Source organism: Nelusetta ayraudi, unplaced genomic scaffold (assembly GCF_046127955.1).
Source record: "Nelusetta ayraudi isolate G7.1 ecotype Tasmania unplaced genomic scaffold, CSIRO-AGI_Nayr_v1 ptg000042l, whole genome shotgun sequence".
Taxonomy (NCBI): domain Eukaryota; kingdom Metazoa; phylum Chordata; class Actinopteri; order Tetraodontiformes; family Monacanthidae; genus Nelusetta; species Nelusetta ayraudi.
The window spans coordinates 17541807-17557500 of record NW_027466092.1 but is presented as its reverse complement, the minus strand read 5'-3'; the positions used below and the strand labels follow the sequence as shown (position 1 = coordinate 17557500).

General features: G+C 43.4%; 2 protein-coding genes across 3 annotated transcripts; both read right to left on the bottom strand.

The window, feature by feature from the left end:
- Window positions 1–3568: 3568 nt before the first annotated feature.
- On the bottom strand, window positions 3569–10393 carry smim36 (small integral membrane protein 36). The gene is made up of 2 exons (XM_076035083.1): window positions 10254–10393; window positions 3569–7327 (listed from the first exon to the last, which is right to left on the bottom strand). Exon 2 carries the CDS (start codon window positions 7144–7146, stop codon window positions 6811–6813), a length of 336 nt encoding a protein of 111 aa, XP_075891198.1. The 5' UTR covers window positions 7147–7327; window positions 10254–10393; the 3' UTR covers window positions 3569–6810.
- A 99-nt stretch (window positions 10394–10492) lies between these two features.
- LOC142894000 (transmembrane protein 100-like) lies at window positions 10493–12912 on the bottom strand. 2 transcript variants are annotated; one of them, XM_076035081.1, is made up of 2 exons: window positions 12784–12912; window positions 10493–12160 (listed from the first exon to the last, which is right to left on the bottom strand). In XM_076035081.1, exon 2 carries the CDS (start codon window positions 12124–12126, stop codon window positions 11665–11667), a length of 462 nt encoding a protein of 153 aa, XP_075891196.1. In that variant the 5' UTR covers window positions 12127–12160; window positions 12784–12912; the 3' UTR covers window positions 10493–11664. The 2 variants fall into 2 exon arrangements, with proteins under 2 accessions (XP_075891196.1, XP_075891197.1); XM_076035082.1 differs by having other exon boundaries at window positions 10493–12156; window positions 12784–12901.
- Window positions 12913–15694: the final 2782 nt, after the last annotated feature.

Sequence of the window (15694 nt, the reverse complement as noted above, 5' to 3'; positions counted from 1 at the left end):
CAATGTGACCACCAGGGAGCAGCAACACAATGTGTTGCAAGTATTTCAATGTTCCTGCGCATTCAGGAGAGTGCAGTAAGTTTACCTCAAGTCTGCATTAAAATGCCGATAAAACTGAACAGAAATGAAAAGAAAGTAACAGTCAAAAATCACAATAATGAATTAATCAAGGATTTGCTATTGTGTTATAATTATAAACATATGATTGTGTGTGTGTCTGTGTGTGTGTGATGAAATGGCTCCATAAATTTGATATGACAGATACTTTGTATTTTACAAATAACAGCCAGAAATGGACTGCAGTGAGATAATGGCATCTTCCTCTGTGTCCTGCCGCTGCCCTGCCAGTCTGCAAGTCACACCTGTTTACCACTTTGGCAATGTTCCTTTGAAAATCTGATGGATCTTTAATACACCTTAAAAACACAACAACAGTGGTCTGACAACAGGAACGGGGAACAAAGATAATCTCTCCTTGAAATCAAAAGAGACACCACTTTAACTAGATTAAATTGGAGACAGTCCGTGTGCAGGTTGATTTAGCTCCGTGTTTGCAGCCTCTTTATCTGAACCGTCGTTACATAACGCCACTTTGCCGAAGTGAAAGGGAGCAGATTAGGATATTCTGCTAATCCCAGTGGTTCGCAGCGTAACACGGCGACAGGACAGGAGTTTTAGGGACCAACAAGTGGATTCCCAGTTGATCCACTACGCCAACATCAACACACAAGGACGCACCATTTGTAGTGTTATGCACCTAGTTTGCATTGGAGGTTCGTCACCTCTGGGGTTTGTTTTTTTTAAATAGTTCAACCAGATAAAATACAGTCAAGCATCACTCGCAGACAGCATTTTGCCTCAAAGTCTCTTTAAAACTTCCATTTGACGCCAGATACAGTTGAAAAGTTCTCCTTCCGGCAGGAAAAACTTGAATAGCCCGATTTAGCCACTGTGTCAGAGGCGACAGACACAGATCTTTAACTGACACAAAAAGTTTAAAGCAAAGTAACCGTATAGATCCGTGTATATAGAGAGAGATGCTAGTTAGCAATTTAAATAATGTTGGAAAACAGTGTATAATATCAACATAATATGGAAGTGGAAAGAACAGTTAAAGTATCTAATCTGCTTTTAAAGGAGTCATACTCCATACATACTATATGCTATGGTGTCAGTAGATATCAGCCAAAGGTGGGAAGAAATGAAGCACAAATATTTTGTTACTGTACTTGAGAATATTTTTCAGGTATCTGTACTTTATGTACACAAATATCTTTACTTTCTACTCCTTACATTCGGGGGGGAAAAAAACACTCTTGTTACTTTTGTGTTTAAAAATATAAATTCTGTTTACAATAATTTTCTTTTGCATTATGTTTGTTGCTTGAAGTGGATCTATTAAAATGATGCTGTTGTGCAGTTGAATATAAAATTGGATGATATTTTAGAGGAAGACTTTTTTTTTTTTAAAGAGTATGTCAGCTTTGGAGTCACTGTTCAGTACGTTTTCAGGAAAGAGAAAAAATAAACATGCAGAAAATAACTCTGCTTATTGTTATTAAAACATCCAAAATGTCTCACTGGTCATAGCCATCGCTGATTACATTGTGGCTGTGTTGCAGTTGGGAAAACAAAACAAAAACTATAGTATTGAGAGTAGCAAAGCTCTTAAAAATTATCCAAATGCTCATGTAAGGCCTCTGACCTCTGACCTCTGTCAGTTCAGTCCAGATAAAACATTGTCAACAAATACATTGCTTCATTAATGTAATATATAATTCTTAGTTTCTGCAAAGCACATTTCAGACCCTGTACTTCCTCAGTTTTACTTGAGTAAAGGAGTTGAATCAGTACTTTTACTTTTACCAAAGTATTTGTTTATATTATTTATTTTCGTATTTTTATATATACATACTTTTACTTAAGTACAGAATGTAAATATTTTTGACACCTGTGATATCAGAACAAAATTACATTGCTAATGATGAAAATCACGTTGACCAGGAACTAAAGCAAAACATATTGAGATTTATTTTTTTTTGCTAAGATTTTTATATTTGGATGCTCCCAAATACTCATCATGAGGCATCGCACACCAAACTTCTTTGATATCCTGCAATCACGGTTCCACGAACCACAAACTCAACAATTTAGTTTATGAATTTCATTATTAAAGCCTACAGTGACCAAATATTTGAGGAGGATCATCCTGTTGGAGTTTCTGTAGTTTGCTCTTTGCCATCAATCTGGATTAAATCCGACGTCACTGCGGACAAAATGTAGTGCTCGCTTGCCACTTTTTGCTGGCGTTGCGTGCGGTGGCGCCGAGTCGCGATCTGAGCCCTGTGTTGACGTCCGATGAGCCGTCCCGGCCGAACACCACCAAATCTGGGCTTGCTGACAACCTGGGCCTTACATAACTTACCCCGGGGACAAAAAACACACTCATAATACATGCTCCTAATACACTGCAGCGGTCACCTTATAATCCACAGACATGGAATATGGAGGAGGGGTCGGATAATGTGCAATTCATATAATGGTGGGGTGCTGCTCAGCTGGATGTATGCTGTTTTTTTTATTTATTTTTTTTACGTAAGAGGATTTGGTGGCACGAGTCTGACAACTTGCTGGATTGAGTCAGCTGTCAGGCACCAGCGCAGCCAATGGGCAGAGAGGGTGGCCTGATGTGGGAGCGAGCGCCTTTTTTTTGTTGAGTGGGGTTTTGTGGTTTCAGAAAGGAAGAGATTAGACTTCTCTCTGTCCCTTCCCCCCTTACAGACGCACACGCACATGCGCATGCACACGGGCGCGCGCACACACACACACACACACACACACACACAAAATAATGACACAAACTGAATTTGACCCCACCCCCACCTCCACACAGCAGCATATTGCAACAAAATACTCTCAACAGACAAAGAATCAAAGGATATGAAAAATTCAAATTTCATCGGAATCTATTGCATCAACACATTGGGGCCGAGCCAGCTTCTCTTGGACGGGCCAATTGTGCTTGTTTTGCATGTGAATGTCTTCTTCCTTTATACATATGTAAAAACTTGAAATAGCAGTGTGTAAACACCTCTCGCATACTAATAATAACAGGCTGCTGGAATTCTGGCCTAAAATGTGATTTACTGGAAAGCAAACAATGCCAAGAGTGTCCAACTTCCCACCTCAGTTTTACCCACTGAATTCATATCCACCAAATAATGGTGGTTGCATCATATCTGTTGTATCCTTGTTTGTTGAGTGGAGATTCAGCACTTTCAACAGTGGGGGCTGTTGTGGAACTGCAGGTAGCCGCTTTGTAGTGGTGTACATGCTGTGCGTTTGGCAGTGAAATTATATCATATTGCCCTTGTCCCCCAGTTAAGGTCATATTCCAAGGATGCCAAAGCAGGCAAATGAGAGTTGAATCAGTTAACAGTCCAGCACAGCAATAATGATAATAATAATAATAATAATAATAATAATAATAATAATAATAATAATAATAATAATAATAATAGTAATAATAATAATAATAATAATAATGAGAAATGTTGTTTTTGTGGTATTTATTGTAGAATTGTAGGTTCTTGTTTTAATGGAAATAAACAAATTCAACATTTTTTAAAAGGATAATAAAAACTGACAGCATTGTTTGGAATGTATTGCAATGTGACCATTTTTTTAAACGTTATATTTAAAATTGAAAATGAATCTGCTCACTTTAAAACACAGTCGGGATGGTGTTGGATCTACCAAAGCAATCATAAAGGTGGATTATTTTTTTTGTTTTCAGGCGTCTGATAAAAGTGCTTTTGAAAAGCAAAACATTGCTGTTTTTTCTTCTCAAAAGTGTGGGGAAGGAAACTTAAAAAAAAAGTGTAAGTAGTCATCCTGCAGGGAGGGAGAAATGTGTCATTAAAAACTTCAACTCCAAAAGGCCTTCTGTCTGGCTAATGTGCAGCCTTTAAACCTCTTTTTTAGGACTTGGGGCAAAATAAAACCAAAAGTACAAGCACATTAAAACCATCTTATTAGTTTGTTTAACTTTGGTAAGTTATGTGTTGTACCACACAGCATTTCCAGTTTCAGCCCTTATCGCCATCTCAGTAACATAACGGAAGAATAAGAAAGGGAATAATGCCTATAATGCAGTTAGTAATGCAGGTTTTGACCAATCAGTTCAATCATACTATGTATGAAACCATGGAAATATGTGTGAACACCACAGCAGAGCATATTAAACATCCATCGTCCAACATCCCATCTCATCTCTCCAGCCGTCATTCGTCTCTACTCTGACGGGTTTCTGTTCTTCAATGGGATTTGTGTTCACACCATCTTCTTGCCAGACGTCCGAGATGGTGCCACCTATTGTATCTGAGTGGTACTGCTGGATCCCGCATCTAATCTAGTGATTGACATTAATCCAACAGCTCTGCCTACAACCCGGCAAGAGATTAAAGTTCAGGCAGAATGGCTTTCACAGGTCCTGCGGGTCTGGATGAATCTCCACAAGTCCAGGTCCAAAGATCAGAACTCCTCTGCTAAAGTCACACCTGTTTGGTTGGCAGCAGCCTCCAGTGGGATGTGCTGCAGAAACACTTTATGTCTGTTGGCTGCAGGATCTGTGCAGCTGGAGGGAGGCTCACAATGGGAATTTACGGGGCTTCAGGGAATCGCGCTTCAGTTTTTTCCAACAGGTGTGGCTAAAGAAAAGAGAAGAAAGAAGAGAAGAAAAAAAATATTAAAACTCTCTCTGAAGCTTCACATATTTAGATTTTACAATTGACAATGACGACACGTCTAGAAAAAAAGCCAGCTCTCATAAATAAAAAAAATAAATAACTGTTTGATATGTACATGTCAAAAGAAGGCGCCTTCAAAAAATAACATGCAAACCAATGAGCGGTGTCAAAGACTCCTTCTCAACTTACTTATGGTCCCCTACTTTTCATCATGACATCAGAGAAGTTCATGCATATATTTTTTTTAATTATAAATCCAATGCATAGACAATTAACATTTTCAAGCCAGCAGACTTTAATTACATCAACTCTCGTGTGCGACATCAACAGATGTTGTTTCCTCTGTGCCCTGTGCAGTGCATCAGCGGGAGGATTTCCCTGAAAAACACACACAATCCATCAAATCTCCGCAAACTGCCGGCCACATGTGTGAACCCTCACCCTCTGTGGACACCAGCAGCGGGTGAGCCCTGCTGTCTGCCGTACGTCAACGGGGCTGAGCGGCGGACATGCTCTGTGAGTTCATTCATTATTTCCCTGTCTAGCGAGGTTTTACATGGTCAGATAACTTCATCTGGTCGGGGGGAGGGGCGGAGAAGGAGGGGGAGGGCAGGCAGAGGAGCGGATTTGCAGCGGAGCTTAGACTCTGCAATATTGGGCGTCCACATTTGCAGTTATCGAGCAGAATCAGTCCCCATCAGATGCTTAGCTTCACACTGAGGAGCTAATTAGGCTAATCTTTAGTGATGCTAATTGAACCGTTGTACTGAAAGGGCCGAAGAGGGACTGAATTACAGTCATTTATCAGGTTTTTCCCAGGGAGTGGAGAGCCGCCTTCGCTCATCTTCCCCCAAATTTGAAACTTCACATTATATCATCTGTGTCGATCTGAATGTTACACTTATGTTTCACAGTTCTGACACCATCACCATCATAGAGCCAGCATGGCAATTCTATCACTAATCTGAGTGTGATAGTCGCGATGGTGACCTTTGATCCGTATGACACTTGAACACACCCCAGGAGTCGTTCACCTCCATCCGTTTTGAAAAATGCACGACAAGTGCAACACACAGCCGGGTGGTTTGACCAGTCCCGACGTGCACTGTTGGTGCCGGATGATTAATGTCCTTTCCCAGCACTATTATTATGGGTGGGGGGTGCACGCAGATGTTCACAGTTTATAGTAGAGAACATGGATTTGTTCTCACCAGGCACATGAGCAAAAATGATGTCCTCTGGCTTGTTGTTGTGGCGACTGGGCCGCAGCTGATGTAACAGAACAATCGTCCGCCCGACACCTGTGTCCCAGTCAAAAACACTGCTCACACACATTCTGATCTCTGCCACTGCAAGGAGACTTTACAATAAATGAGCGTGTCCCCATAATGCAGGTTTGTAGTGAAGACGTGTATTAACAGGTTGTTGAAGATGAAAAAGAAGAAGAAGATGAAAATTATGTTTCGTTTGTAAGTTTGGCTCAAACCAATCATGAACAGACACAATTCCATGTTCTCCCTTCCAGCTGGAGCTAAAGATTCTCTTCTGTGTAGAGGTTTGGGGACTTGAAGTAAAAAAAAAATATATATATTTATTTTCTAAACTGGTGCCTTGTCCGGGGTGTAATCCCGCCTTCATCAGGACAGCTGGAACAGAGTCAGTTGAGTGCAGGAGAGGAGGGTATAGAAAATGAAAAAATATTTATTTCCAGCTTCAAACAGCCTTTAGTTCCAGTGTAGTTTAGCCAGTGTAGTTTAGCCAGTGTAGTTTACACATACTGACATCCTCTTGATGTTGTTCCGACTCTAACTTGTATGCTGACCTTCACATTAAACTAGAAAAACATAACTACGAACAACAGTTTAAGAAGGTGGAGTTGTGGTCTGGGTTCCTTGTCAACCCTGCTTGGTTCCTTACCTCCAGCCAGTCCGGCTCCTGGCCTCAGCACTGCCATCCGGGGGATGGTTTGGAAAAAAAAAGAAAAAAGAAAAAAGAAAAAGAATTGCTAAGAGTCCAGGACTGCAAGCCTTTCCGGTGGCTGTCCCTCTTCTCTTCGTGCTCTTTAAACCAGAGTGCTTCTCTTCTCCCGCTCCCGCTCCCGCTCCCCTCGGTCGCGGCTCAGGTCGGGCGTCGGCGGCTCGCCGTGGCCCGCCGTGTTGTTGGGCTCGTAGCGGGAGGAGGCGGGTGAGTTCTGCATGACCACCAGGCGTATGGGCGACTGGCTGGGCGGCGCCGGTGTGTTGTCCGGGGCGTACTCCTTCGTGGGGTCCTTGCCCCGGCAGTCGTACAGTATGCAGGAGATGAGAAAGACCAGCAGCAGGATGACATAGCTGGCAACCAGGATGATGAGGTTGAGGGTGACGGGGTCAATCTCCAGGTAGAACTCCATAAAACCCATGATGCCGCTTCATATCTCAAGACAGTCCAGGAGAGGGCGAGAAAATTTACGAGTTGGGAGTAAATGAGAGACAGAAGATAGGGGTGTGTAGAGGAGAAGAGAGGAGATGAGATGAGAGGAGATGAGAGGGCTGCCCGGTGCTGGTGGAGGGATGGACGGATGACGGACAGACAGCTGGCAGCTGAAGGGAGAGAAAAAGACAACGCAGGGTGGCGTCACTGCCATGAAATACAGGGATGAGCTGAGGGGGGTGGGGTGGCAGCGACAGCCGGCCAGCTTTGTGCTTTAACCGACCGTTAATCCTCGCTGCTTCTCCAACCTTGAATTTCAGCAGCCAATGATTAAAGCTGCTCACTTTTAATAACTTAAGCCACCATTTTGATTTTGCCAACTCTGCGTCCATGGGAGCGCTGGCAAAAGTCGCTCTCTTCAAAATGGAGGTTGTGTCGTGTGTGCGTTTCTCCAAAAACAGCTTTATTATTTTCAATCTGGCTGGGTTTTTTTTTCAGTTTTTTATTGTCATTGTTTAAGCAGAGGGGTCACCAGTGGGCCAAGGCCCTGCTTTAAACAGCTTGTGTTCAGATTACTGCTGTTAGCATGCTAGCCCTGCCTGTTTGGAGAATTTTAGCATTTTATCTGATTTTATCATTTCCCAGTCAACCCTTTATTTCAACATGTCTGCAACTTTGCAGTATTCTAATGACATGACAGCAGTGAATTACGAAATGTTGTATTCTGGAATATTTAAAACATGCTCATTTCTCCTTGCTAGCATCAATATTTGTGATCAATTGGAGGAGTTTTTTAGTCTTGTTTTGAATTCAGTTGGGGCTCCTTTTTGTATGAATTGACAAGCATTTTGTGTACATGTATTTCAGTGGTATTCCTGAAATGTAGTGAGCAACACATGGAATTATGGATTACTTTTTTTCTGCAGTAGGCAGCTGCAAATATGCAGGTTGAGATTTCCGCCTGGAGCCCTCCTGCGGGCCCTCTCAAACTACTGTCTCCCGTCTGAATAAAGCACATAAAAATGAAAAGAGGATATCCATTACTTTCAAAGAAACAATCAGGAAATACCTCTCAAGCCGGGACCCCTAAACACTGTCCTCGACTGTAGATGGTGTGCGCCCCGGGGAGACGGGGTGGGGTAAAAACAACAGAGCAGTGGAGATCCAGCAGAGAGGATATTAGAAATGTAGAACACCCAAACAGGCAGGACGTGAGCTGATCGTGGCTTTGGCTCAGCGTGACCTACTTAACCACCGCTAGCAAAGAAACTCCACCAATGGACCGGAGACAATCAACCCTCCGACGGTGGTGGCGGTGGTACAACTCATTGTGCTGTCCGAGGGAAGTTTGCTCGACTTTGTGCGTGGCAGCTCGCGTGAGCAGCCTGCGGGCTTCCTATCGACGCCCACCTGGAGCGGCTCCAGCGGGCCACGATGTTAATCAAACCGCGGCTGCCATTCTTCTCAAACACAATGTCAGCTTCCTGCACCGAGGCGACTTGGCTGTCCGTCACTGCGTTCGCCTCCTACGGTTCGCAAATGTATGTCCATGAATCTGTCAACGCGCCAGTCAATGAAAGGAGTGGATCAGAAGGAAAAATGGATCCGTGAAGGATTAGAGGAAGGGCCTCTCCCAGGTTAATGGGACTCTCAAGGGGCCTTATTGTTGGCCCTACTGGTAGACCTCCTTCGGAAGCTGAAAATCAGCTTTGTGGCTTCTCCTCCACAGACCAACTGGAGCCAGTCTAGACACAATGACTAGAAACTTAATTTGACTGACCTGAAACCCCTGCAAACTGTCTGTGTGTACTTTTTGTTTTAAACAAATTGAGCCAAAACGAGAGGCCAATGCAGCGACGCTCAGCTAGTCATTTACATCCTTCAGGCAACGTCTATATTAAGTTACATTAAATCAACTTTGTTGTCCCCAAGGAAATTTGTCTTGGCCTAAAAGTTCCTTGTGTAGTTGCACAATGACAGTGTGGTTGTAGGAACCAGCCTAATGTCTCATGTCAGAGGCCACAAACTCAAACAAATTGTTTGGAGAAGTTATTCTCTCACTTTTCCTCGCCTAACTGAAGCTAATTCGGTCAGACGGAGATTGAATCCAGTGTAACTGCTGGCAGTTTAACAGCGGGGAAGATAATGTGTTTCCACGGAGAGGATGAATGACCAACACACTGATGTCATGGAGTAAAGTCTTGTGAACAAAATAACAGAATATTGGACCAATAATATGACTTATGCCTAAGCTGTTTTGGGAGAAAGAGTATGTTGGCAATGCAGTGCATTTCCCTACAAGTGCTTAACTATTTGTGAATAAATGTTGCAATTCAACAGTGGACTGGCAATACATGGCACTATTTTCTCACAGATAATCAGATGCACCTACCAGTCCCAGTTAGTGATACTGACTGAGGCCCTTTCTTACTATCATACACCCTGTAAATTAATGCCATGCTATGCTAGTCTGTTAGTATATGACCTACATAACAGTGCACTGTTCCAACTTTGAATGTGCTTTATGCATTCATGAAAAAAAATGCAAGAAAAAAAAAAACTAAAAGTATGATTTCAATTGTTAGGCCTGCCCATAGAAAACAAAACATCTGGTGCTGTAAATGTAATGGAACCTACAGCAGAATCATTAAAAGTCTTTTTTTTTTTTTTTTTTTGACGGCTGACCTTGAAGTTGGCAGGCTGTTGGCAGGACAATCCCATGCCTGCACGGCAATTATTATTTCACAGTTTGGTTAAAGGGCGCGCAGGATGACAAAAGTCCTTCCTGTTGACCCGGCTGATCTCTTTCATGTCGCCGGCTGCCTGTCTCTTTGCGTGCCAGGTGCTCCCTGGCTCGGAGTGCGTTGGTGGGGTGAGGAGGGGTGCCGCTGCCACTCTGATGCACCTCTGGTCACTCAGCTGGTCACCCTAATAACAGGAAGGAAAGGAAGGGGTGGGACTTCCCCTGTGGACCCTCCTCATAGTCAAAGGCAGCTCAAAGAATAGAGATGGCAAGCAGGAGAGCCGGGAACTGCTCCTGAACGCAGCCTTGTTGTTATTTCAGATTCAACATTTTTTTTAATGTGGGATAATTACCTGATGAAAGATGGCCACTTGAACGCTCTGTCCCACTGCTGGATGGTTTTGGTGACTTCATTTAGGAGTTAAGGGCCAATTCCAATAATCAGTGTACCAATCAGGGCAGGTCAACCTGTATGCCAAGTGAGAAGGTTTGCTTAGCTCAGTTACCCTTTAAAAATAGTCACGCTGTAAACCACTGACTAATTGTTATGTTCAGTAGAAACATATATTCACAAAGACACAAAGTCACTTGGTTGGTAGTTGGAACTTGGATATTTATTAGAACAAATAGAGCAAACATATGTGCCTACTGACGGTAAATAAATAACACGAAACAACCTCAAAGAGTAAGAGGAAGTGGGTCAGACTGTGCCATATAGTGGATTAACTCATATTATTTGAACATACAAAGTGGCATGCAGGGTAGAATTGTTTCTCCACCTCAGAATGAAGTTCTGCGCATAGTGAGATCCAGATAAAATAGGATGTTTTGTTGGGATTTAAACATTGGCCTGCGTTGGCTAGCAGTTATTGGCAAATGTTTCTTCTGTTCTGTTCCTCAGAGAGGAAAAGGAATACTTTTGTTGCTGTTTCTGCTGACGGAGACTTGAGATTTGGAAATTGGCACTTGACCCTGCCTTGGTATTGTCACGCTCTCAATTCACTCCTTCTAAGATATCAGAATAAAAGCGAAAGCACAAAAGATCTGTACACTAACCTTAGAGGTTAATGTACTGTACAAGAGAGTATTTTGTTATAAAAACCCAGTTCCTAATATATCTCTAAGTATAATACTGACTACTTTGCTACAAAAAGAAATTTATTTTTTATATATCACTGTGCAGCAAAAGCTTTGTTCATAGTTGAAAGACTTGCTCCTTACAGACAAGGCTTAATGAGCTCCTTGCCAAAGATCAAGGCTTGACTGTTGTTCCCTTGGTGATACAGTGATACATGAAAAAGGAGTCCTGTCAGTAAAACGCCACATAACAGTCCAAATGATTTGTTTTTTGTTTTTTAACTTGGTAAAAAGTTGAAATCTTAAATAAACTTTTTAATTGTCTGTTTGGATTTTTGACCTTTACTGACTTACAAAGTGCTAAAATTGAGTTTGAACTAAATTCAATGCAGGAAAGAAACATCAATAATAAAGTACCTTTTTTGTCTTCTTTAGCTTATTAGTGGACGATTTATTTACAGATAGTGTCTGTTGCGAATGACTTGTTACGGTTGAAACGCTAACATGTCGCTATGAAGAAAATGCCTATTAAGGTTTTCTGTTTACTTTGTCCCACCATCAGATTGAAACCAAGGTGTTTCACCCCAATAGCTTCTTTCAACGCTCTAAGGTCTCTGTAAATTCCTCATCTCCAGGACCTTTGGTCGGAGCCAATTCCTATTGGCTATAGGCAGAATCAGATCCTTGTCAGGCCACGCAGTACCCCTGGCTGGCCATTAGGGCGGTCTGGCTTTCCCTCCGTTTGTCCCTCTTCTTCCTCAGCCGGACTCTCCAGCAAAGGTAGCTGGAGCCTAGCAGGCCTAGTCCGATGGACAGCAGCACCAGTCCCAGTACCGAGATGGTAGATCCGTGAGAGTTGAAGGTGTAGGCCACGGCCGTGACCACGACGCCGGTGATGAGGATGACCACGCCGAACGGGATGGTGCAGCGGTAGCAGGACATCTCGGCACCGCCCGTGGCCGCTGTTAGCTGAATTTCATTGATGTGCGGGACGTGGGTCGTCATGACGACGCCATGGTCCTTCCCAGGCCTGTCCTCTGGGATCAGCTTCTCGGTGGAGAAGGACGCCGGCATCTTGGTTGCACAGTGAGGGATCCTGTGGAGATCGTCCGGTGTGATGATCTTACCAGCGAGGAAGAGATGGGCCATGTTGCTGGAGGTCAGTCAATCGCAGGGCAGCTGGCTGACAGAGAGACAATCGGCAGAAGTCAGAGTCGCAAGGGGGACGTCCTCTGCAGCTAGTTTGAAACTATTTAGGGCAACAAGCAACAAGTGAACAAGTAGTCTGGGACAGCAAAAAGAAAGACGAAGGGAAAAAAATCCAAATGTTTTTAATTGAATGGAGCTATGCTGAAAATGTGCTGGGGAGAGCGGCCGAACTTGATATCCCAAAGTCGATTTTTAATGACACTCGCGCTGAAAACCTTAGCACATTTTTATCACTCACTCAGGTCTTTGAATAAACCGATTTTCAAGTCGTTTCTTTTGTCTTTTGTCTTTTTTTTTTTACAAGCAACGCCGAGCTTGCAACGTTTTGCCTTGCAGAGAAAGATCAGTGGCTGGTGGGAGCATTCAGCAAAAATCTTTTTAAACAGGCCAGGAGACATTATTAATAAGATGTTTTTTCTGAAGCAGCGTCTCCACTCCAAGTTTTTGTACTTCAGCACTGTTCTTCGGGAGCTTGTGAGTGGTTGTTTTTTAAAATGAAAACTGCGCACATCCTGCTAATCTGCTTTTTAAGTTCTCACAGCAACATTTTTTTTTAGATTGCCAATTTTCTTCAAAGGAAAAAGATTAAACACTCACTGTCTTCAGCAAAGACTCCCAGCGAAGTCATCTCCTCCTGCTCCTGCTGGCTCCACAGGTTTCCTCTCTGCCTTGTCCTGACTGCAGCAGTAACATGGGGAACGGCGACGACCAACAGAGAGAAGAAACAGGGGCTCTGCCCTCCCCCACACCTCTCCCCTCCTCCCTCAAGACCTCCTCCTACAGCGGTTAACTCTTTCCTCCTTTCAGTCCACATTTCTCTGAGTTTTGATTTCACATTTTCAAGTTCACTTTTCCTGCTGCCCACAACCATGGTCGCTCACAAACAGGGGGAGACGGCTCTCTGAAAATGAGTTCTTATTGATAATGATGAAAGTGGGGAAGTCCTAAATTTCAAGTGATGGGCAGCAACCTTCATTGGTGCTTCTTTTGAGAGCTTTTGGCATGCACATGCACGAGCGCTTTCAGTGCTGGCTGCGGCTTTTGACTGAGCACTGAACTGGTCTTGGAGGACTCTTGGATTCTGCGTCGCACGCCGGCTGAACTTTGTTTTGTTTGTGTTGCTCAGCTCCATCCACAGAAATTTCCATCTTAGATGATCCCGCTCCTCCAACCCTCCCTCCGGACCACAGCATCTGGAAGGAGTTAGCTGCGAGACAGCTGAGGTTTATTTATCATCTGAATCCCCATCGTCTCCTGACGCTCCCCGCAGGCTCCACTCTCACGGCCTTGGTGGTCTGATGTGAGAAAAGTGGATTAACTCCTATAAAACAACAGAGTTGCCCCACCGATCTCTGAGCGGAAAAAACACGGGAGGGAGGAAATTATCACTGACTTGCAACTTTTTTTTTTATCTAAACACAGAAAAAGAAAAAGATGTAGCTAGAGTAACTCTCCACTTTTAAGATTAGTCTCACGTCAAGCTGGACCTGGTCGCAAGAGGTGAATTGACTGATGAAGTGGCACACAAAGACGAAAGCAGCTTTTCACAGGGGAATCAAATCAAATGATTCCAACGCGGGTGGATTGAAAACAAGTTGGACTGCGGTCCAATTCCACTGGACATCACCAGGTGGAGATTTTGAGCAAGCAAACAACAAATTGAACAGCAAATTTTTTTTAAATTTTCTCTTCCCTCCTTTGGTAAAAACATCTAGTGTTTGTGTTCACTGATGATTAATCCTTTCCTCCTGACTCTGACAGTGTGTGGCTGTTGGATGCAGGTCGGCAACGCCCAGCAGGGGTCCTCGCTGAGCCCACTGTTGCAGATGAAGGGTCGGGTGCAGCGGGGGCCTGAGAGCCCTGAAACCCTGCGACCCAGAGGAAGCTTCACTTCTTCGCCAGCAGACAGTTTGCACTAGATCCTGTTCACACTTCCAGGAGCCGCTCCGGTGCAACCAGCCTGGTCATATCGTGTCTCCCAGGTAGCACAATCACAGCCAAATGAGAAGTTTGATGATCACATGAAGATTAATTCAGCTTCCCGTCCGCTTGTCCAGCATTGCTGCTAGATCACTTCCTTCCTAGATCCGTTTTGTGGTTTTCGGATGACGGGAGTTGTTTTCTTTGGAGCCGGCTCTCAGGAGATGCGCTCCCCAGCTTCCTCCTCTCGACAGATGTTCCAGACGAGGCCTGTTGATGCGTTGGACAGTGTTTCTGCTCTTCCTCTCCCATCCCTTCCTCTGCGTACAGGTGTGTTCAGCTCTCTCATACTCCTAAACAGTTGCTGAATGTCTTTGGCGAGAGCTGAAGTGGAAAAGTTGACTTTGCATTTTTTTTTTTCCGCCCCTTTACACAGACCAGAAACTGAAAAAAAAAACAAAAAAAAAACCCTTTCAATAAAATTGTGGAGTCATGCCAGCAGCCTCCTGAGACACATCAGAGCACAAAACAAAACGGATGACTGGATGGAAAAAAGGAAGAATGAGGTTGAGGTTGTTTTGTCGTCCCCCTGCCCCGTTTTCTATATCTCTTTTTAACTTTGTGTTCAAACCAAAATTGGAGTCAGTAAGCGCTGCAGAAGACTTAAGCTTGAAATAACTTGTCTGCATATGATAACCCGCCTAAAATTTTGCAATATAACCTGAATACAGGAGGGGACATCTACATAGAAGCTCCACTTCCTTCCTAAAAGTCAATAAATTAGTCATGCAGCCAAAGATAAGAACATATGCAACATCTGCTTGAGACTCAGTGCATTCTCATGCTAATAGCTGAGCTAATAAGATAAAGTTCAGCAGACACTGTGCAATCAGTTACATTTTGTTTGTGTGCAGTTGTTGTTATTTTTAGACAAAACAAATACTTCTCTTGTTTTGTAATATGCTTTCTATTTTTTTTTTCAATCATGAATGATGAAAATGTTATTTTAGGCCGTGTATGTATTTTAGTACCTATGGTATACAGCCAGTATATCATCGGAAAAGCAAACATTGGGGTTAACGTGCACAGTGCCCCCCTACCACCCCAACCACGAGAGGCAGAGTGGAGGGGATGTGACAGAGGATTTCAGGATGTGCTGCTGTCAGCGCCATCATCAGCGAGTATTATTAGCATCAGAGGAAGCCGGGGATGTTGTCGGAGAGGATGAAATGAGAAGAAGTAACAGGATGGGAAAACATGGAATTAAAAAGGGGGCAGGTCACAGACGCTCTGCGAAAGGTCACAGTGCAGCATCCTTTTTTTGTTGAAGTCAGATAGTTTGGGCGTCTTTCCAACAAGCTGCAGTTAAAGCAAAAGAGGCTAAAAACACATGGCGGACAATTATGCAGGGGAGAGGGCATCATTCCCATTATACACAGCTTTGAGGAAGGATTTATTTCCCCTCTGTAGTATTAAACACCAGAAATTCCAACTACAGACATGAAAATGACTTTGAATGCAAACTCAGGCAGACATATTGTGTGATTAGATGTCACAACTGCTGAGACAATAATACAAACAATGGTAA